At 36.3% G+C, this 23,466-nt stretch overlaps 1 protein-coding gene across 2 annotated transcripts in view; it reads right to left on the bottom strand.

Moving 5' to 3' along the window:
• The window catches only part of MET (MET proto-oncogene, receptor tyrosine kinase), a 49,694-nt gene that overhangs the window by 6,587 nt on the left and 19,641 nt on the right, over nucleotides 1-23,466 (bottom strand). Inside the window, exons 5-17 of one of the 2 annotated variants that reach the window (XM_053462289.1) lie at nucleotides 18,275-18,432; nucleotides 18,073-18,175; nucleotides 17,841-17,977; nucleotides 17,514-17,678; nucleotides 16,541-16,640; nucleotides 10,725-10,943; nucleotides 9,032-9,178; nucleotides 7,925-8,081; nucleotides 7,672-7,812; nucleotides 5,371-5,601; nucleotides 4,704-4,784; nucleotides 3,353-3,534; nucleotides 2,552-2,661 (exon numbers count right to left, since the gene is read on the bottom strand). In XM_053462289.1, the coding sequence (XP_053318264.1) occupies nucleotides 2,552-2,661; nucleotides 3,353-3,534; nucleotides 4,704-4,784; nucleotides 5,371-5,601; nucleotides 7,672-7,812; nucleotides 7,925-8,081; nucleotides 9,032-9,178; nucleotides 10,725-10,943; nucleotides 16,541-16,640; nucleotides 17,514-17,678; nucleotides 17,841-17,977; nucleotides 18,073-18,175; nucleotides 18,275-18,432 (1,931 nt within the window). The remainder of the gene's footprint in view (nucleotides 1-2,551; nucleotides 2,662-3,352; nucleotides 3,535-4,703; nucleotides 4,785-5,370; nucleotides 5,602-7,671; nucleotides 7,813-7,924; nucleotides 8,082-9,031; nucleotides 9,179-10,724; nucleotides 10,944-16,540; nucleotides 16,641-17,513; nucleotides 17,679-17,840; nucleotides 17,978-18,072; nucleotides 18,176-18,274; nucleotides 18,433-23,466) is intronic. The other variant, XM_053462290.1, reaches the window with a different exon arrangement.

The raw sequence follows: 23,466 nt of genomic DNA, 5'->3' as shown, positions 1-23,466 counted from the left end.
TTCTAAAACAATTTGTAAAGCAACAGGATTGTAGTTGGTGCTTAATGATTTGCAGAAGAAATTGTTGTACATACACTAAATATTTGCAAGTGTAAGTGTGCGTGGTTGTGTGCCTTGGCGTGCATGCCAAAGCTTCAACGTGATTAAATGGGCCAATAATTAACCTACGTTATTTGTAATGAGAGTGATTTATTACTGAATGTAACCAGGGGTTAAAAGTGAAAGCTTTATCACATTAATGTACAGTATGAGGAATATACTAGTAAAATTTTAATTGCTTAAAATCGATTAAGAACAAAAGTAAAATCCCATTAAATAATGTTTTAATACAGCACCAAATAGTTGGGTTTAGTTTAGAACAGTGTCCTAATTATTTGAGTGCTGAAGTCACATAGTAACAGAAGTGTGCTGTGTTTCATTCGTTCTAAGAAAATGTGATTGTAGACTTGAAGAAAAAGTCACTTTTAGGAGTAAAAAAAAAGCATGTAATAGTACATTTTTAACACAATATTGAGCTGCACTTTTGAATGCTGCTATTCTATATTTCAGTTCTCTTATATTATGTTTATGTATACAGATATCCATGTGAGCTTCTCCCACTTATAATATGTAATGTAATGTAATTCATGATTTTAAGAAAATGTTAAGCAAAACCATTACCTGTTATTAAGCTAATGCCACTCATTCATCAACAAGAGGATCATCTTTTATCCTATCAAGTGCAGAATACTAATCTTTTCCACCGGTTAGTCCCTTATCACCTCTCAATATCAATAGGCTGCCCTGTTCTCATATATTGTATATATATATATAATGATTTACTGGCATGTAGAAACCCTCTTTAGACATAATTGCAACTAGGCATTATTATTATTATGTATTGTTTTATATAGCACCATCAAATTCCGTAGCGCTGTACAATGGGGGGACAGGACACAACAAGTAGTATGTAACATAACAATTTGACTTACAGAAACAACAGGTGAGAAGGGCCCTGCTCAAACGAGTTTAGATTAGAAAACAAAAACTGTTGTCCTAAAATGCAATTTTAATATCAAGGTATATTGGTGCTGTGCAGTGTTGTGCTGAATCTCAAATTTCTCTTAAATCAGGTAAAATTAGCTTACCCTTCTGAAGTATAACACCATTTTTTTTTAAATAAACAAACTGTCCTCTTAGTGTTTTTCAATTAATTTTCCAAAGATATTTCAAGGCCTTTCATTACTCTTGCGCAGAGCTATTTTAGTGTTTGAGATTATTGCCAATAATGTGCCAAGCCAAGTCACCACAAAGCACATTCCTGGAATATCTCAGTAGCATATGAATCTAACGGACTGCCAGGGGAGGTATTTAAGCTGTTTTATTTTTGCCCTAAGTAAGTTGTAAATGAATTGCCAATGTCAATATGTAATATTTAGAAGCAAATACTTGGTATAGATAGATAGTTGGTGCCTTTTATAAACTAAAACAATATTGTAAAAATATGATTCTGCCTCCAGTGTTACAGAGGCGGATCCAGAGCTTGGCCTCAGGAGAAACACTCACACTAACATACATGCAAAAAGACACTCAACACTAACACTCATGCACACACATCCAGATACACCAATATACTCAGATATTCACACTAACACACATCCAGGCACTCAACTCACACTAATATAGCTAGACATACTAACACACACCAACACTCACACTAACCTATCTAGACACTCAAAATAACACAATAACTCATACTAAAACACATGCACCGAGAAACACACACTAACATACCCAGACACAAAACACACTTACTCAGACATACACACTTACCCAGACACACACAGACACAAATGCCCCCATACTCGGACACATATGCCAACATACCCAGACACAAACACATATCCAGAGACACACTCAACATAACCAGACACAGACACAATCCCAGACACATACACATTAACATAACCAGACACACACAAACCCAAGCAGACAGGCACACACATCTCATATACCCTTTATTTAGCTTGTCTTCAATGCAGCTCACACACACAGAGTGAGCTGCCTCGCTACATCCGCAGGGTCACACAACGCCAAAATACGTGACCACACTCAACCCCGGGGTTGAAATTAGTGGCATAAAGAGGTAACTCCTGGACTTCAGGGAGGCAATTTCCCATTATCCCCTCAGATCCGCCCATGGTGTTATAAGCAATGAAGCAAATGACCTATAGTATATAAAAGTCACTAGTCTATAGGCCCACCATTAAAATGATGGTCACTCTCCCTCTTTTTCTCTCCCTCCACCTCTATCTGTCTGCCATGGACATGCTGGGCTGGTACAATTCATTATTTCTTGTGAGCATTTTGTCTGGAAAACCAGCCCAGCATAATTTAACGGGCTTATTTATCTCATAAACACATACACCTCCACAAATTATGGTCTGTAAATGATAACGTTTAAAATATACATAATGAATGCATAATATATATATATATATACTCAGCTAGCACAGTAAGATTACAGAAGCTGAACCTATACGTGTGACAGCCCAGACAATGCTGCACTTACATGCAATTTCTTGCAGCAAGATCCCGGTGAACAAATTTCTTGCTTGCAAGGTATTCCATCCCTTTTGCAACCTGCAGGCCAAATCCAATGAGGTCTTTTACTGTTGGGCTCTGTAAAAAAAAAAAAAAAAAAAAAAGTTCAAGCAGAAATAAGTATAACCATTACAGTAATTGCTTACATTACAATGGTAAATATTCAGCCAACCAAGTGAAATTTTAAAAAAGTCACTTAACTACCTCCTCCTGCCTTAATAGACGCTGTCCGTGAATAGATAATTGGTTGTTGTATAGGCAGCTACACTAGCCTGTATGAGTTTTTAAATTAAATTTATTTATATCCACCCTCCATAACATCAAGGACTGGGTTTGTTTAATCAGTGCAGCTGGGCCCATCTTCATAATTAGCTTATTGTTAGTTACTGATTAGCTGTGTTCAGGCTTGATGGCATTCTTGCTAGAAGTACTTTATACACCCTCCTCAATCCTTCAATAGATACAATTAGATACGTTTTTAAAGTCTATTTTAAAGGTCAATAATTAAGAATTTGCATTTATTGACTATTGTTATTTTAAGTAATGGATATCATTTAATTTTTTTTTACTTAAGCACAAGTACCTGATAAAAGCAGGGCTCTACACACAGGTTAAGATAACATCGAAATAAATGCAATGTGTTGTACACTTCTATGCCACTTAGGATATTGTTTCAAATGTGTTAATTAATTTTGGGCATTAGAGCGCCTTTAACTCATAGGTGCTTGTAAATGTGTATTAAGTTTTGTAATGTAGTAGTTATACTTACGTGTGTTTCGTTCCGTATGAAGTTTCGTAGATCTCCATGTTTCATAAATGGTAAAACAACCAAAGGTGAACCCTCGGTAGGCAGACAGATACCCAACAAGGAAAGGACATTGGGATGGCTAAAATCTTTCATAATGATGCCTTCTTTCAGGAACTGGGAAACTTCTTCAATGTCTGTAATTCCTATACAAAATAATGAGCCAAACATTATTTGCAATTCTTTGTTACTTTCTTAAAATAGTTGTTTTTTAAGGTTTTTACTAAATGCTATTCTTCATTCTGATTTATAGCTATTAAGAGGTTTGCCAGTACTAAACAAAAGCTAATTCCAATGAAGGAAATGCAGCTTTTTAATGCCCATAATTCCCATAACGTGCCTAAGTAATTCACAGATAAATCAATCTGGCTGGAATATGTCGTGAGATTGTTAGCAGTTAGGTTTTTTGGTGCAGAAATTGGATTACGTGACCCTTTAGCTGCATTTATGCATTTTGAGTGTATTTATCTGTACTTTCAAATGCCAAAGAGTACCCAACTAGCAAACAAAACAAAAAAAAACATACATACATAACATACATCCTAAGCAGCTAAAGGAATAGTAATAATATTAATGATCCCTACTTCCCAACTCCAGAAGTAAACAAAATATCCTACCAGTACTCTTATCAACTCCGAAACAAAAATAGAACCAGCACCTTAAATTAATCCTGCTTACTTAAATTTAATTTTGAGGCTAATTAGGTACACAAACAACACCATATACAGTACAATAGGTCATAAAATATAAATGATATAGTTCTACAAAATCTCATTGTACAGCACAGCAGAATATGATAGTGCTATATAAATCAATAAATAATATCCTGCAGATAAATTATCTTCCTTGGGGCAATTACATCAATGTAAAAAGGAAAAAAATAGCAATGTGTGGCCTTCTTAAAGCAGCTCTACTCCCCTGCTATTGAATCACTTACTTTGTTAAAAGACTAAAATGTTACATAAAATCATGTCTCTGTAACATAACATAACATCACTCTGCTCCTAGAATCGCATGAGACATTAACACAGGAATACAGTTAAGTGTTAAAATAAAGCACAGACACTCATTACTTTCCTTTTCACAAAAGCGTAGTGCATACAGAAATGCCATCACAGTAGAGTAACCAGATGGAGACTTATTTCCCCAGAAATATTTGTCCATTGATATTTTTGTATTCTGTATGACCTATGAATATATTTTCAATATCAGGCCATTGATGTGAATTTATGAACCGGAAATTACGCGGTTACAGCTCTTTATTTAAAACAAAAACATCATATAGATGTAATTAATGGGAAGTAGTGTTACTCACTGTTCAGAGATTTCACAGCACAGTGAATTTTCTTTCCATCGGTATCCAAAAGAGTTCCATGATAAACACAGCCAAAGTGCCCTACGTGGGATAGACTCTGTTATTCTCACTCTGCATACAGATCGCAACAAAACTTGCTAAGAATAAACCATAAACTGATTATTTGCAGAATGACATGACAGCTTGGTCAACTGCTTTGTATACATGGCGAGTTTCGTTATTTCCAACTGTTCAGCATTTTCAATATAAGGTATATATTGATAAGTAATTCCCAAAGTGCCCTTACGTATGTGTAGAGATATAATAATTCAGTCCTTGGGTATGCAGCAGATCACAATACTCGGAGGGTCACATTTTTTCTCTTTGTAATCCGAAGTTTGTGTATGGTAATTAAACTCATCTTGTGACATGCATTTATTAATAAGGTTTACAGTGACACTGGGCACTTCCCACCAGTAATGCCAAACTGCGAATGCCGATCTCGAGTAGTGATTGGCACAAATCCATATTCCACTATATTTACGTCCCTACCGTATTTTCTGCCGTGTGCATGTTTTATGAAATTGTGCCCACTATTGTTTTAAGATTTGTTTAATAAATATATTAGTTCCCCTTTAACTGCTGGAACATTGTAGAATATGTGTGCTCTGGTAACATGAATACTCACCTCTGCCTATGACTTTATTAAAGTGCACTAGAAGGCTATCCACACCAATGACTATATGCTCGATTTCTTTCACAAGGTCGGCGCTTAGAGCAGTTATGTCAATGTGGACTTGGTTCTGCAACAGAGGGCTGGCTATTTCTGAATCACCACTTGACAAAATGGGAGACAGGTCCCTATGGGGATACTGAGCTGGTCGACACGATCCATTCTGAGATGAATGCGGAAACTGATCTGAAATGCATATTTAATAAGGTTTGTCTTAGAAAAAGAAAACATGAATAGGATAAAATAACGACAACAACTCATTGTTTACCTCCAATTGTATTCAGTTGTAGAACTGAAAAGCAAATAATATAAGAACAAATGTCACAGCATTTATGATACAAAGGCCGACATGTACGGATCATGTTGCTCATTCCCGGCTGAATGGTTAGTAGAAAATGCCAAGCAGATTACAAACAGAGAGCACACATTTCACAATAGGATTCACAAGTTCCAGTTCTTGGCGGAAGGTACAGAATGGAGCTACTAGTATCTGCCAGGGGTGAAGTTCTAGGTTTTTTATATTTGAATACCTCTAAAACAGTGGGCATTTTACTGAGAAATCCTTATTCTGGTCAGTGAACACAAAAACCATTACTGCATCTCAGAACCTTGCTTCTTTTGTGAAATTTAGAGGTTAATATATTGAGGAAATTTAAACCTGTATGGGACAGACCCAAGGCTGAACAGAACATAAAACTAGACCAGGCACTAAATAAGGTTTAAGGTTATTAGACTAGATGTCTCCCCAAATGGCTCTATTCTGCTGTTAAATACTGTTTCTAATTAAAAAAAAAAACAGAAAATATAATTTGCAGGTTGATCTGGACCTGAAAGGGTAAAGGGTGCAGAGTCTGTAGCTGGAGTAAGTAATCAGCTCTTGACTACCACTGCACATTGTCGGGAGGACACATCAGATGGGTGTTAAATTTTGTAAAGCTTTGATAAGTATGAAGCCAAGAAAAACCCAGGAAGTGGTTGATTATAAGCGGTTTTAAAAAAGTTTTTAAAAAAGCCCATGTTTTATTAGAATGTAAATAGTCTGACAGTGCCTCAGTGTCCTATGTGATGATACCTCATAGGAGACTTCATGCGGTACAGAAAAAAAAACAAATGAGTAGCTGCTCCTAGTGAACTAAGTAAACCTGCCCCTGAACCCAAACTAAGCTAGGGGGTGCTAAGGGTTAATTAATATAAACTATAATGAGAAAGAAAGTAACCCCATTCATAGCACTCAATGAATACAGGTAAATTACTAAAATACAAGGTGCCTATTATAGATTTAAAATTAACCAAGGAGCAAAACCAGCAACCCTCCCCCACACCACTCGGTTGAGTGTATGTGCTTTAGTTTAAGTTGTTACACTGTTTTTTGATCCTATATAAATGAGAGAAGCGGCTTAATTATCTGGATAGCTTTAAGTCCAGCAGTTATATTATTACCACGGACAGGGGATCCAATTCAATTGGTGTTATTCAGTTGCTTCAGCTTTGACTGACTTCAAACAGCATATTTCAATATACTCCTTTTCTCAGCATTAAGTTTAATGCAGCAGTTTGTGTGAATAAGTGTTTTATATTATTTGGTATCTGCTTATTATGCTGTTTTGCACCTGGGTGAATCTTTTAATGTTGATTTTATAATAGACATTTTGTATTTTTACCTGTATTGAGTGCTATGAATGTGATTACGTTCTTCTTGTACACTTCATGCTATACTTAGGATAGAGCAATTCTCAGCCGACCTCGCTTCCATTGAAAGCATAATAGTATCAGGTTAGGCCTCTATTTCTTGTTCAGAGTCAACTGTCTTGTTTGCGTAACCCTTAAAGTACACAATGTAATACCTCAGGCCATCAAATCAGAGCCCAGTTTAAAATTGGTTTCATTTAAAGAGCAGACTGTCTGAATTTACTTACTTTACTTATTTGTAATAGTAACAAATACTTTTTTTATATTTTAGTTTAAAATATACTAACAACATTATTTTATTGTTTCGTTGTGATCATTTATTTGTGAGAAGGAACATTGTTGCCAGGGGCTATTAAGGACGAATTTGATAATGTTATTTCTCTAGATTCTGTTTATTGAAGAGGCTGACCAGCATGATTTTGTGTGGTGCCATGAACATTTGTGGCCACTGACTGATCTTTTAGGTTTGAATAAATGATAAATGTAATGGCTCGCAGATCATTCTTTCAAAGCAAGATAAATATGTATGTATAAACGCAAAGTTAAAACAAAGGAACGCTATCCTACCTTCCTGGAAGGTGGCCCGGTAGTCTACTGATTCACTTGACACCATTTCCGTGGTTGGACTAACACTCCGTGCACTCACAAGTCTGTCCAAGTGTGGAGTATGTACTCTTCCATCATACAGAACCAGATCACCCCCTGTACCTTGCCAATATGCAAAGGAATAATTGTCAGGTAACTAATGAGAATTACACTTTCGAGAGAAAGCAGGACCAATAAAAAGATACATCATACAACAGAAAATGTCTTTCTTTACCTTTCAGTTGTTTTCTCTTTCTAATCCACACAAAAAGCCCCAGTATTATAAACAGAAGAATTACGCAAGCCATGACACCAGTGATTACTCCTGTGAAATCCTGATTCTGTTGAACCATCACTTTGCCAATGACGACAGAGGATATTCCTTGCACGAACTTTGCACCGAAAAGAAAAAAGAACATGGTTGGAACCTTATTGCCCTGCTTAGGGGCATCTATCACAAAAGTAACACATTGTTCTTATCTCATCCATGTATTGTGTACAATGAATGTGTAGCTACAAGTGTGACACATGACACATTTTTAAATTTATTGCGGCACAATCAGCAGGAACATTCTATTGGTCATAGACTTATTTAATATGCACTCTTCTTTAGAGGGGGTGCCAGTATTTATTAATAAATACCATTGAATATGTCTCTTAGCAAGTGGGAGATGCAGGAAAGGTTACAAAAAGAGTTGTCTTTAGGGCCACCTCTGTTGCTCGTTCATTTTTTCCCTAACTGTACATGCGGTCATAGAGAAGGGGTCCTGAGAATGTGTTATCAATCTACTGCTGGACTGATCAATGCATAATGCTGATTGCTGGATGCATTTCCAACTGCATTTAAAAGGGGGGGCACTTCCAAAATGTAAGGGATTTACATATACATTAAAGTGCATATGATAGCTGGAGGGTCCCTTTAAAATAAGATTCATTATATATTAAAAAACATGACACTGAATTAGCCTATAGCTATTTATCGTGCATTGGTGACTCCCTAGTGAGAAATTATCATGCTGACAACTGCACCTGCCTGGTACAGCCCTGCTAATAACTACAAATATGCCACTTAAATCATTAGCAGGTTATTTACATTCCACATTCACGGCAGGGGCATTGTTCAATCACTGGTGGAGTTTTCAGAAGACACAATCAAACCTAAAAAGCCCATAATATAACGCAAAATCGAAATGCACAAACAAATGCAGCGTTTTGATGCCAGCGTGTAAGTGAGTACTAGAAAATCACTGTCAATTAGCGCATAGCAACGTAATGCTAAAGATGAAATTCTGTTGAGCCCACCAGTAGTGTGCATGAGATGAGTAGAGCACAAAGTACGTACCTCTATTTTTAACTCGCTGTTGGATTTTAACAGGTCAGTGGGAATGGCACAAGAGACAGAATCTGATTTGGATTGAACAATGTCACAGCTCTTATTACCAACTTTCAGTACTTCTCCTTTCACAGCTTCAGAATCAATATGATCTCCCTGAAAACAAAATGGCAAGATTAACTGGGCAACCAGAACATAAAAAAGAATGTAAAAGAACCACTTTTCTTTAAACCTATATATAGCTTGTTTATAGATAAAATGGAGTCAAGCCCAGGATCGCGCAACACCCCCATGTTGTTAGCATTAAGACTGCCTTCTTCTGCCCTGCAATATTATTATGTGTTCTTCGGAGAAAAAAATAGTTCCTTAACCAAATACCTCCAACATATCTCACTGTGAAGGTGACTGTTCCCCTTTAACATACTCATTAATCCCTAAAACAGAGCTAGCTATCTGATTTCAATACAATAGTCCTTTCTAGAGAGTTTGCAATTTCAATATGGGGACTTTTACCAAACAATTTCCAATTACCCTTACAGTATCATGGATGTCACAGTAAATAAGCTGCTTACAGTGTTAACATTTTTGAAGTAAATATCACTCCATGGTTTTGTACTGATGTTTCATCTGATTTACTTTTGGTTGCCACCTTTTACCAAGCCATTTCCTGGACAATCTTTAAAGGTTTTATAATTTACACATTTTTCTTCATATTATATCCATCAGAGAGAAATAAAACAGAAAAGAAAAAGAATGAAAGATGTGGGAGAGGAAAGAGGGAAACAATAAAAAAGAGGGAAAAGAAGAGAAAGGAGAAAGGGGTAGGATGAGTGAAAAGAAGAGAACGAAAGGAAGGAGGAAAGAGAGCAAGACAGATTATAGAAAACTGAGAGGAGAGATGAGACACATTTCCACAATCATGTAACACACAGACACTAATGCTAACACAGACACTAACACATACATAAACAGATTCTGACACACATGCAACCAGACACTGACACTTGCACCCACACACACATCCAGACACTAACACATATCGGATGCTCACACTAACTCACACAAACCCTGACCCTCCTACAAACACACTGACAGACACCCAGATACACGCATAGCCAGACACTGACACACACACGGGTAATCACATTCACACCAACACACAAACACACATACACACATTTCTAGATATTAACACACACCCTGATGCAAAACTAAAACATACCAACACACACAGCTCACGCTAATACACTAAGGCACTAACACACTAGCATACCCATCTACATAAAGACACCTAGACAATCATATTAACACACAGACACACTATCACACCCAAAAACACAAACAATAACATAACACACAACATGTAAGCACACCCAGACACTCACAGTAAAACACTCAGAAACTCGCACTAATACACAGATGCTCACACTAACATAGATTGCCAATCTCCACCAGCTCAGTGGTTTCTGGGAAATAAAGAGGTGCTTCTGAGACTTATCTCTTTATTTCAGGACTGTCCCGGTGAAACCAGGATGCCAACCCTTTGACCAGCTACATAATTTTGAGTAGAAGCAACAAAGATTGTGGGCCTGGGGGCACATCATGATATGTCAAGCTATTACTGAGTTTTCCTTTGAAGTACTGGACTCTAGTTTTTTGAAATAAAAGCATATAAGAATCTTGCTTCCACATCTTCACTTACCTTTATTTCTAAGATATGTTTGTTCCCCATTGAAACAATGAATGGCTTTTCGAACGTTTCAAAAACAGGATTATGTACGTAAGTGAATTCAAAGTTAGTAGATGTTACTCCATCCATAATGAAGGAAACCTTGGTGAAAATGGGTGGCTCCAGATTTAAATCTTTCAAGGAAGGGGTACAGCAGCAAATTAATTCTGATGCAGATCTATGGATACAAGACTAAATGGAAAACAAAATGAGATATTATTAGAAATGTATGTTTATGAGCCTATGAATTATGCTCACATGACATTCGTTCTAAACTTTGACAAAGTGAAAGGACAACTAAGATTCACCTTTAAGTCACACATTTACTGATGATTAAACTGACATTATACCATACAAATGATTTAATTCTACATTATTAGATTTCTTATTTCATAAGTCAATGACTGCATTGGTACATATTTCATCTGTTTACTACCCAGGGCCAAAGGTATGAACAACATAACTCACAATGCAGAAACATCAGAAAGGCAGGGGAGCATTTTATTACAGATCATAGAACTAAAAGTGATGCTTAATTATCTAAATGAAAGAAGTGATAAAAGGTTTTGTAAAATAACGCTGTAAACCTCATTCTTTATTTTAGAGAGCACACAAAGCACAGAAAGAAAGTTTTTCAAATGAGGAGAAATGATAGAACAAGAGGTCATAATCTAAAACTACAGCGTCTGTGGTAGAGACTAATACGGTTAGGGGATTTAAACACGCATGGGGCAGACATAAAGAAAACCTGAATCTAAGACAAGACCAAAGACTGATTAAGGTCTGGAAAAAATTGACAGACCCATTGGGTATTTGCCATCAAATTCTATATATGTAGTTTTCCTTGGTACTATAAGCAAAAGAGCAGACTAAAGGTCCAGCTGTGACTTGTCCCATCACATACATTAAAACAGAAATATCAAAAACTGACCAAAAAGTAAGCAAACGTCTTAAAGACATAGTGGTTTTCATTGTGCAGTTCAAAATATGCTTTGTCTAAGACTGAGTTCAATGTGTGCTTTAGTTTCTAAATGTTTTGCCCACAGGTATGACTGTGTGACAGAATTATATGCTTGTTTTTGTGCTCAAACTTGTGATTCCATTATATTTTTATTGTGTCCTTGGAATCCATGGAAATCCACATAACCGTCTTCTATTTTACTATATTGTTCCCATTTAAAGGGAAAGAATCTGAAACCATTCCACAAATAATTAAATAGTTAACAAATAACATTAATTTGTACCACAGAAGCTTTTTTCTCAGTTTCTACAGCAACAACCATTCTGGGCCTGCATGTCACATGACAAGTGAGTGTTTTTGGCAAAAATTACAACTGATGCAAAATTAAATAAAATAGTTATTTCTGGGAAATAATATATATATTACATATGTTTATTTAACCCATGGCATTTAATATTTGTTTATTTAATTAACCATTGCATTTAATATTTGAGACAACTAATAGATAATCTTAAAGCATGCATAAGAGACAGAAAGCCATTCTAAACAGAAGAATGAACATTACCAAGAAATGTTTGACGTTCTATAGCAGCAAAAAAAAAAAAAAAAAAAACACTGGCAGACTAAACGGATAGAATAGCTTTTATCTAATGTCAGATTATATGTTTCATCTTTTCACTTACAAAACATTATACACGAAAAATCTCAGTTGTCTTTAAACACAGATGAGTACAGAGGGAGATAATATTGCAGTTGGCCACAGCCTTATCTGTTGCCAAACTTCTTTTCGGAGAAATGAGAGAGTTGGGGAGATGACAAAGCGTTACTAGGGAGAAGTATTCCATCTCTCCCACATGATAAATGCTCCTGATTCTCATACAGAGGATGCAGGCACTTCTTTAATATTCATTAAATGTGAAATAATTTACATTATAACAGACTAAACTTAATTTAAAATGGCACAGTGCTATTTACATTATTAATTTTATATAAATATTTTAATATTTTTGAGGAAGATGCAAGGGGAAGGGAAATTGTTATGCAAACAGACAAAACTCGGTTTTAAGATACCTGTAGGGATGTTCCTAAGTCTTACCATACCAAGGACATGGTACCCATCACTGAGAAGGGGCCAGCGGTTCTTTTATTAACATATTTACTAATGTATTATCACTTTTTAAAATCAAAGGATTCTTAATACTCTCTTTTTTCTGATTCACTGCTTATATGTATCTATTGATTGAAATACTTGTTAGTGGTTTTGTGAAGAGGGGGTGGTTACACATAGTGACAGCTTTTAGTGGGTGGAGGTGAGATGGCAGTGAGTGTGGAGCGGCAGGATATGGCCAGGGAGTGACCATACACTGCTTCTCTGCCCAGAGAAAGAAGAAACTGGCCTGGAGAACCAGGGAAGAAGGACTTCATCTAGACTAGACACTTTGAGTCAAACCCCAAGAGTTCCCAGGTATGAACATAGGTGGCATTTCATTCACAAAACATTATCCCATACGTTATGGCTCTGGGTTTTATTTACCAAATGACATGTGAGTTTGCAGAACAGATGAAGTCAGATCACAGAACTCCTCTATTTTGTTTAAATTAATTCCAATCAGTGTACCATAGAATGCTTTTAGTTGTATATACTGCCATGAGTTCATCTAATATGTAACGTCATTTACTATCCTACCACAGCAGGAGGAGAAAAAGAAAGTAATGCACTATCCTTTACCCCATTCATATGGTGTACATTTTGATGGATGTTCTAATATTTTTCAAAAGTGTTTAGAAAAAATCCTTTCACTAGCCTAAAGCACGGAGCATTACAAATGACCAGAATATTTTGAATGTAAATTGTATATTTGTGTGATGATGCCTCCTACACCTTGATGTGTTAACACTGCAAATATTCAAGGGGTCTTTATCAAAAGCATTCATACCAATGATGTAATCTAAACCACAGCTAATTCCACCCTGTCAAAACAAGGATTTTCTTTTAATGTCAAAGCGTCTCATCTCTTCACTGCTGGAGGCCCCTGAAATAAAGCTCTATTTTCGCAGAAGAAGGCTACATATTCCCTGAATGACAACCATCACATACATTGTGTAGTTCTCTCTCTTATTATATTATTGGCACATTCTTTGCCCTTGTTATCTACTGAAGGCTACTGAAGTTGTTTAAATGAATAACTGTGGTATATGTAACTATCTTTGAGGCTATCCCATAGAACAATGGTGTATAATATGAGTGTCGCACTGTTTAATTACATTGGCACAACCTTGTGAAGTCATTTCAATTTGAAAAAATAGGAATATTTAATGCTGTAAGTAATTAAACTCCCTCGTCATTGCAAAAGAAGAACATAAAACAGGCTGTCATAGTATAACACTGTATAAAAATTGGATGTTTTCCCCAGCTCCCTCAGGTTTTAGGTTATTTGCACAGGGAGATCCACACTAGAGTTCTTGGTAGTCAGAATTCAAAGTTACAATGTATAAATTTGAATACATTTTATATAATAAAAACATAATATCTGCTATGTATCTGGGACTGTGGCGTTCTAGGCTCTGGGAGCTAAGTAAAACAGTGTTTTTACCTGCTGTTTTGGAGGATCCTTACTGCATACTTTGATTTAAGCAGATATTATGTTTTTTATTATATTGTGATTCTAATTTACATTTTGTATCTGTCTTTTTAGGAGGATACTTTGAATCCTCACTATCTAGAACCCTAGTGAGGGTCTCCTGGGGCAATTAACAGTGGGCAGAGGACTGCTCACCTAAAACCTCTCTTCGAGAAGCTGGGAAAGACATCCAATTTTTATACAGTGTTATACTATGATATCCTGTATTCATTATTCCTTCAAATTGATATTACTACATAAGGGTGTAATTATTCACCACTGGTATACATTGTGAGCACTTGAGAGCGGTTCACAGAAGGTTGCAGCACTATAATATTAACCACTGAAGCGCCTGTTTACACAGTTTTTTTGTATTTTATCCAATGAACAGGTTCACAATTGCAGACTACGCATTTTACCCCGGGAGGTCAGTGTAGAAGATGCTCTCACGGAATGGTAAAAATCTAATAATACTCTTTAGAAGTGATGCAATGTGACTGATTGGTAAGGGCAGGGAAATCTCATTTGCGATGACCTTGCTGTTATGTGATTTGACATGACATTTTAAGCTCTAAATTGGTTTTAGCAATTGAAGAATATGATGGTTTTAGTTTTCAAGAAATATTGGATTGCAGAACAATGAGGAAATGCTGTAATTTAATCTACTGGCTACTCAATTAGTACAGTACCTATGAAGCAGCACCCTTCCGTGTGATTGAATTATATACATTTTAATGGGAAAAGTGAATATCATTGTTATATTTCTGTTTATTGTATTGGGGGAAATTAAGTATCATATTTTAGTCCATAACAAAGAGAAATGCATCATAAACCTGATATGTTGACTGAGAACATATACTTCTTATCACCGCTTTATGAAATATATATGTGATTTAATGACATCCATTGTAGAAGTGGCAATGCATGGTTGCATATAGCATCTATACAACATTGTGTATAAAAACTGTTTTATATGGGATCACTATAATGAATTCACAATTTCTACTAGTGCTGGATCTACATTGTTAGTGTATTGTTTCATGTTCAAAGATTGGCAGCCTTTTTGTGCGACCGTTTCTGTATGATCAGCCACCTCAAAGTATGATTAAGGATAACATACAGCAACTGGAGTGCCAGACGTTACATTTTTACAGGTTGCCTTGATGCTCCAACGCTTTGGCAAAGGGTTAAAATGTTAACACAGTAACGTATATGGTTTTGTGTAAGAGATCATCTGAAACAGACAACAGTTATAATAAAGTCTAAGATTGCGAGGAGGAATCATTAGTCTCAATGAAATGGTGTACACAAGCACTGTGTCATCTTCTCAGTTCCCCCTTCCGCTTATTTTAGCTTCCATCATGGGAACTGCCTGGCCTTGCCCTCTCTTGCGGGATATTTCCATCATACCACCAGGTTGTTTAGCATTTTAGTAAACCAGTGAGAAACCAGCCTTCTATTCCTGTCACTCTGAGAAGGCTCAGTTCAATTAGGTGACATTTAACATGTACTAGGAAGAAAATATAAATCAGACACAACAGTGATTATTTAAAGAACAGTATGAGCTATTCAGAGGAGTATAATATCAGGGATTTACAGAAAATATTTCTGTTATTTATTGAGCTAATTTTATTTCCGTAGCCCAAGCAACATTGTGTCACATAGTCATCACCCACCTGGAAAAACTGCTGTGATAATCCCTATCCTCTGCCCAGTTATCATAAAATAGATCTAAAAGGCTATACACGTTGATAGCTTAACAGTCAGATATAGTTTGGTTATTTATGGTTTATTAGTGGGTACTTTTATTTGATGCCAGGATATTTTCTAGCGTTTTTTATTAGATTACAATGTGTTATTTAGAGGCCACTTCACACAATGATTTGTGAAATCATTATTTTCTTATATACAAAGTTCTTTGCTAGTGCACACTACACAAGAGATGCTGTATGCTTTTTTAAATCAAAATGCAGCAATATAAAATATTTATCTAGCCACCTGGGACACGTTAAGAGGGTTACACAATCATACCTGGATCAAACACAGAACCGGTTCAACAAAGCAGTTTTTAAACACTGAAACGATTTAGAGACAGAAAATTGTTTTCAAAGGTGATACCAACAGAAACAGCATGGTAGAGTATCCTATTTAAATACATTCAATGTATTGAAAACCACAACTGATGTCAGAGACCGTGATGAACTCACCACATTGTAGCGTAAATCTGGTTTTGACAATTGGATTAGCATTCTTGGGGAATCGACTGCATTCAAGTTTATCCCTTGGGCTGTAATGGAGCTCCCACCACTGTAGAAAGAAGAAAGAAGTTAAAACTGATTCTGCTGGAAAGCTGTATTGCCATCGGGACAACACTCATGGGTGTACCATAACCATACCTCTTGTTAAAACCCACACACACTTCCTTACATAGACTATAAAGCAAATAAATAATACTTACTTTTCAGAACTCCAGTGATTAGCCTTTTCACCCACACACCCTGTTCATTAATCTTCTATAATCTTTAAAACATGCCAGATGCTCTAAGTAGCTGAAATAGCTGTGTAGCTTAATCATATCAACCAAATGATAGCTATTTCATTTATAATAATTTACCAGTGTACGTAGTGGACACTAAGCAGAAAGACACACACGCTCTCGTGAGATGCCAGCCAAATTCCCTACGTTTATTAACGTCTACAATTATTGACTGTGTGTAAATTCAGTGACAGCGTTCCTATTTTCCCCTGTGTGATGTGTTACTGAAATATTCTCTGCAGCATGGATTAAAACTGTCAAAACAGACTGCCAGTACGATTCTATAAGCAGTCATAAAAAATCTGAATTATGGCACGTTTGATCTACCAACGAGAAGTGTGCTGCTTTACAAATTCCCTTACACTGGTTGCAACATTTCCATAATAATTTATTAGGTAATACAAATTTAGGCCATGTGTACCAAATGAAAAATCTGAAGTATCTGCACCTTTCTAAAACTTTTCTTGACACGGTTTTTCGGAAAATTGTTTAGAAAAGAGCAGACAGGATTTGGAAGGAATGCTAAGGGAACTGTTAAAATGGACAATATATTGTATGTGAAGCATATCTGGAAAGAGAGTCTGCTAAGGCTTTTGGTGATGGGATTCTGAAGTGTGATTTATGTAAAGCAAAAAGTTATATACCTTAGGAAAGATTTTGCTGGATGGATTTTGATAACAATAGGATCTTCTTTGTAGATAAACTTTATGTTTGTTTCTCTGTTGGCATTGTCAATTTGTAGAGTTACGGGAAACGCAGCAGCAGTCGTTTGCTTGGGTGTATAGCATTCTATAAAGGTACTGGATACGCTGTTGGATAGAAGATAGAAGATGTAAGTATCTTTCACAAGGGTTATCAAGATTCTGTTACACAATCATAATACATAACAGCACTGTTAAACGGCAGCGTTGTGTATATAGGAGATAATGTGGCTTATTGTGAATGCCGTAAATAAATACATTTTTTTTTACCTTTTGATGACACATTTTTCTTCTCCAATGTAAATGTTCCTGTCTCTACCACTGTCTAAATAATGACCTTTCACAGTAAGCAGTGTTCTTCCCGATTTTGGTCCATAATGTGGATTAATGTTTGAAATCCCAGGGTCCTAGCACAAATAAAATGATTTGTATTATTGTCTTTCAGATCTTAAGATGTCCTGTGGCTTCATCCGGCTCTCCAAAAATTGTCAGAACAACTTACCACGTAAGAAAAGGTGTTAAAGCTGGCAGCCTGTTTTCCATTTGATACGCTACTGCTTACGTTAAACTTGGGGCTGATTACAGAGGCAGTTTTACACACCAACCTAAAGATTTAAAATACAATTTCATAGAATACAAATTAATGGTCAGCTATGGTATTTTGATTTGGCATTGGATATATAAACATAAAAAAAAGTTCTTACTTGTTTTGGTTACTGTATTTTCCATCTATTTTGCATTTTTCCTTATCAACAAGGATTTTGGTATTTGTAAAGTCAAAATTGTTATTACTAAGAAAAAAATCCCATCCACATATTGTTAATGAAGTACCACCATCCAAGGGGGCAGAAGTTGGGAAAATCTGAAAATAAAGTCAAACAAAAAAAAAAAAAAATGAAATAAGACACTATTGTACAGTTCACTTTTAAACAGGCTGCAGGTACAAAGGGAATAATGTTTAGTTATGGTACAAACAGGTAAAAGGTTATATTGGTACTCCTTTTACATGTCCTACAATGTCCTCCAATGTGTTCTAGGCTGTCTTGTTAGGTCATGTTGTTAGACCCTGTGACTGGCAGAGAATGAATTTAAAATTTGGCTCTGCACAAATCCATGTGTACAATATTTGTCCATATCTATCTTTGGCTAAGTCTTCTCGTGTGTAAATCAAGTCCCAATTATTCTCCTGTAGGTCATATGAATAAGGCCCTCTAAGCAGTAAGATATACAACACACCTTGAGGATGTCTACTGTGGTAGAAGTCACCATAGCTCAGCCACTTCATCAGGTTTCTCTTGCTCACGATTTATTTCTGGTATTACAGAAAATACCAGATGTTTGGAATAACAATTAAAGATGTAGTGATCTTTCAGATTTTATTTCCTGGGATATTTTTGAACAGTCATGTCAGAAATGTACACGCTCCCCGGCATGCTCCATAGAGTCTTTCATATAGTGTAAAGCAGTTTGTTGTAAACAAAGTACTTTGTTTATTGACCTGGCATTGGTACTGATAAACCATAACAGTTTAATCATTGAAACTTGCAATCATGTAATTATCCAGTGTACAGTGCTGCAGATTACGATGGCTCTACTGTATAAAAATCCATAAATAATAATAATCCCTATGTATAAAAAACATTGTTTATGTAGCAGGTAGGTATCAAGAATCGTATACAGTTTGTTTTCAATGAACCCTGAAAACAAATCTGGGGTTACTGACGCTGTAAATCTACAGAAGTTGTTGGATGTATCCCTACGTATTCAAAATACCACCTGCAGGGAGGGTCTTTCGAGTCCTAAAAATAATCCACATGGATACTCTACAAACATATTTTATATAAGAAAAATATTTTTTTCTAATTCTAATGTTAATTTATGTACTTGACCTTAGTGTGGTAGTTGTAAGAATAGTTAGTTATTTTCAACAATAGCGTAGCAGCATAATGTCAATTGTTTGCACACTGGCAGCCGTGTTGAACAATGAATGAATCTGTTAGTAGGAAGTAGTTTAATGTGTGTTGTGCTGGGAGAAGTATACAGTATCTGTGGCCAATTCATTTTATTGCAGGCTACCCTGCACATGCACCAGGCAACTATTCTGTGGATGAACTCTGATTACCGCCTATTCTTTGTAGAATAAAAATGCATAAATACTCCATGCAGTTCAGTGACAATTATCCAGAGGAAGGGCTTTCTGTATATTGTAAATTGTGCTAAAATTACAACAATGGTGGGAAAAAAATACAAATCTGTGCGGATGACTTTTGTGAAGCAGTGCCAATGAAAAGTCATTAAGTGGCATTTGTGTGACATTTATGCTGCTCTTTAACAATTGACTTTAAGAGCACAGCCAAATAAATGATGAGAAAAAATTCTAATGAATACCTTGAATGAAAGGTTCCTGCGGGTTTGACTATTTATATCTTTATTCTACATTGATATTAGCTGTAATAGGTTGTGTGCAAAACACAGGGCAAACATACAATACCTGCCCCTTAACTCACAGGTCATAGTAAAACTATTTGCACCTTACAGTATATACATGCCTATTTTTCACAGTATATACTGGACTACCAACAACTGACACGTTCTCGTTCGTATATACCACCACAATAACATTAACTTTGATCAATATACATAGTTGACTGTAGTCATCATTTTTGCTAACTTAAATAATGGGCATTCCCATAACATACATAGATTAGAAGTCTCATTTTAATGTACGGTATTACTTTTCCATTATAAAGGTGCCTCATGTTTGCCATGTAAGAAGGAATGAGATGTGTCAGATGATAAATAGTTAATCCTTAATTGGAGAGCTCCCTACAATTGACTATTTAGTAGAAAAAAAATATTTCTGGTAATTCAACTATTATTACATATAACTTATCGGCAGATAAGATAGATGACAAATCCTAAATTGTCAGCCTTAATATGCGCCTGAGACTGTTTATATTTAAGTCGGCATCACAATTTACATAGACGTATAGTATGTATTGGTCACTGTAAACACTGAAGCTTAGGGAGATAAGCTGTCTTTTTAGCCATCACCCTTTGAAGACTTCAGAGGTTCCCCTCTTTGGAAGCTCTGGTCCTCCTGCTGGCCTTTTGGCCAAGGATGGACGGTAATGCCTTTGCAATCTACAGTATCTTCTACTATGGCTCTTGAAATGAAATCCTTGACCTTAAGAATCCTACCTAATGTTCTTCGCCAGAAACAGTGCATTCGGACTTCAATAAATAAATAAATAAATGGTTTAATCAGCTTTAAGCTGTACCGCTGGCAGCCTTAACTATCATTGATATTCATTGAGATGTCATTATCACTGGCAGACATCCATTCAGCGCTATAACAATCACTTAGTAACTTGTATTTGGAGTTAGATTGAAATTAATGACTAAAATTGTAATCTGAATCTTAACAGAAAGGGAAACACTGTAGTATTACCCTTGGGAGAGTGATACATGTGTGAGGATCTCACCAGTTTACTGCATGCTCTAGAGCTCAGTGATGGGCATGAGTATCAAAACTAGTGATACGATATAGAAACTCACATTATTGTCCATACAGGAAACGAGTGAAACATGACAAATGAGAAATACATTAAAAAATATATATTATTAAACGAGCACATAATAAACACGGAAATCACAGCTATGTGGAAAACCATTTTAACTGAATAAACACACAGCCCATCATGTTAAGCCCACTCTCCTCTACAATATTATGGGGCTATGAATAAAAAGCATCTGGTGCAAGATGGCAGCGCAATAACTGGGAACATTACAATGGTTGCTATGCCGACTGCCTCACATTTAACATTCTCAAATATGGAAATATTACATAACAAATTTTAAATAATTTCTCATGCCTTTCATTTTGCTTGTACAGAACACATTTTCCAGTTATCCTAATACACTGCGTATATTTGTGTTTTTTGATTATTACATTAAGAAAGAAGTAAAATTTTAATAAAGTGTGAAACAGTTTACATATTACATGTTTTCACATTTCTTTGTACTTTCTTTTAATATTGAATTGGGAACATATACATCCTGGTTAATGGAGGGTGATTGGGATTATAGTTTCTTAGGAGACAGAAAATCATTGTATGCACTGCTGTTTTTTTTATTTATTTTTTACAAATTGCTTTACTTTATCAGTACTATCTCATGTGAAAAACAGGTGGAATTTAATTATGTTGTGGGTAGATGAACACTGATTATGATCATTAAGGCAAAGGTTCTCTGCCAATTTTCCCTGATATTCATCTATGAATCCTTTTTTGTGTTTGTGCCAAAACATTTAAGTATTCTATTCATAATTTTAATATACATGTTTATTGTCATTTACAAAAGATTCCTGTTAATATATATCATACATTCCTACAAAATGTTATCATTCTTCAAAAGCTTTTGCAGTGAGTCATGGCATGATTTATGAGTGGAGAAATAGGTACATAGCAGCTTTTAATTGGATTTAATAGTGTAAAGGTCAGAGGTCAGAAATGTCAGGGAAACACTTAGAACTTCTTGTTTTAATCCATTTCTAAGTGAGTTTTAGATCACTCAGCTCTAATTGGGTGATGTTGTTAAAAACCCGTTGCTGGGTTCCCTCTCACAAGGTCCCCCTTGCCTCCTTTCAAGTGCTCTAATTTTATAACATACACTTTAATCTAAAGGGACTTCTGCAGAGACATCTGACTTGCTGACATAATTGTGGTCCATCGTGATGGCTAATCGGGCAACATATCAGACTAAAAGTACAGACGCTAGCACTGACATGTCATTTTTCTACCCAGATTAATGAGTTGTGGCTCAAAGTAATATGCCGTAAACAGTCATTAGTGTAGATACAGCAAGAGGCAAAGCTTGTCTGCTGTAGAACAACATGATATAGGGGGCCATTCCCTGTAAATGTTACACTTTGCATCTTTTAGTAGGTCCTAAAGGTTGCTGACCCCTGTGCTTTGCACCTCTTTTGTTTGGCATATTTCCATTAATTCTCCTTGCAAACATTACCTAAATGATGACTTCAACAGAAACATTGAAACAGAATCTGTTGGAAAATAAGAAGTATTTAGCCCATTAAATCTGCCAATCCTAATACTCTCTGCAACACCTGAAACATTACTTGATAATAACCCTGGGTTTCATTGCATTAGAAAAACATGCACACCTATCCCTAAAGCTAATTCGATTGTTCAAGTGAAAAATCTTTAAAATAAAACCTTCGGTCCAGGGGGGGGCGGTGGAGCACCAGCTTGTGGACGCCATGCCGCCTAATGCCTCAGTAAGCGGGCTCACACAGAGTAAGAGTAAGTCCTGTGGAGGAGTAATTGGAGAAGGGCACAGAGCAGGCAGTCAATGAGTCAGGTAAAGTAAATAATAATATGTTGGGAGTGGGGTGATGATGGATGTGGACTCATTTTGGGGGCTGGCTCCCTGGGGTATCAGTAGAACTGACATGATACTAAAGGGGGGGTGGGGGATACAAATACACAATGTGGGGCTGGCTGGGGGCAATACACAAGGATGTGGGGGCATTAATTCACATGGGGCTGCTGGCTGGGGGCATCACATAAATTAATACTAAAGGGAGGACTGTCTGGTGGGATAAGTACACAATGTGGGGCTGGTTGGTGGTGTATAAATACACAATGTGGGACTGGCTGGTTTGATAAATACAGAAAGTGGGGCTTGCTAGGGCATACAGTAAATACACAATGGGGGGCTGGCTGGAAGGCACAAATACACAATGGGGGGCTGGCGACATGAATACACAAGGGGGCAGCTGGGGCCATCACTTAAATCAATACTAAAAGGAAGGGCATAAATACACATAGGGCTGGCTGGGAGGGATACACTAGGGGCAAAACACAAAAGGGGGGTC

This window comes from Spea bombifrons, chromosome 4 (assembly GCF_027358695.1).
Source record: "Spea bombifrons isolate aSpeBom1 chromosome 4, aSpeBom1.2.pri, whole genome shotgun sequence".
Lineage (NCBI taxonomy): Eukaryota > Metazoa > Chordata > Amphibia > Anura > Pelobatidae > Spea > Spea bombifrons.
This window is presented reverse-complemented; position numbering and strand designations above follow the sequence as displayed.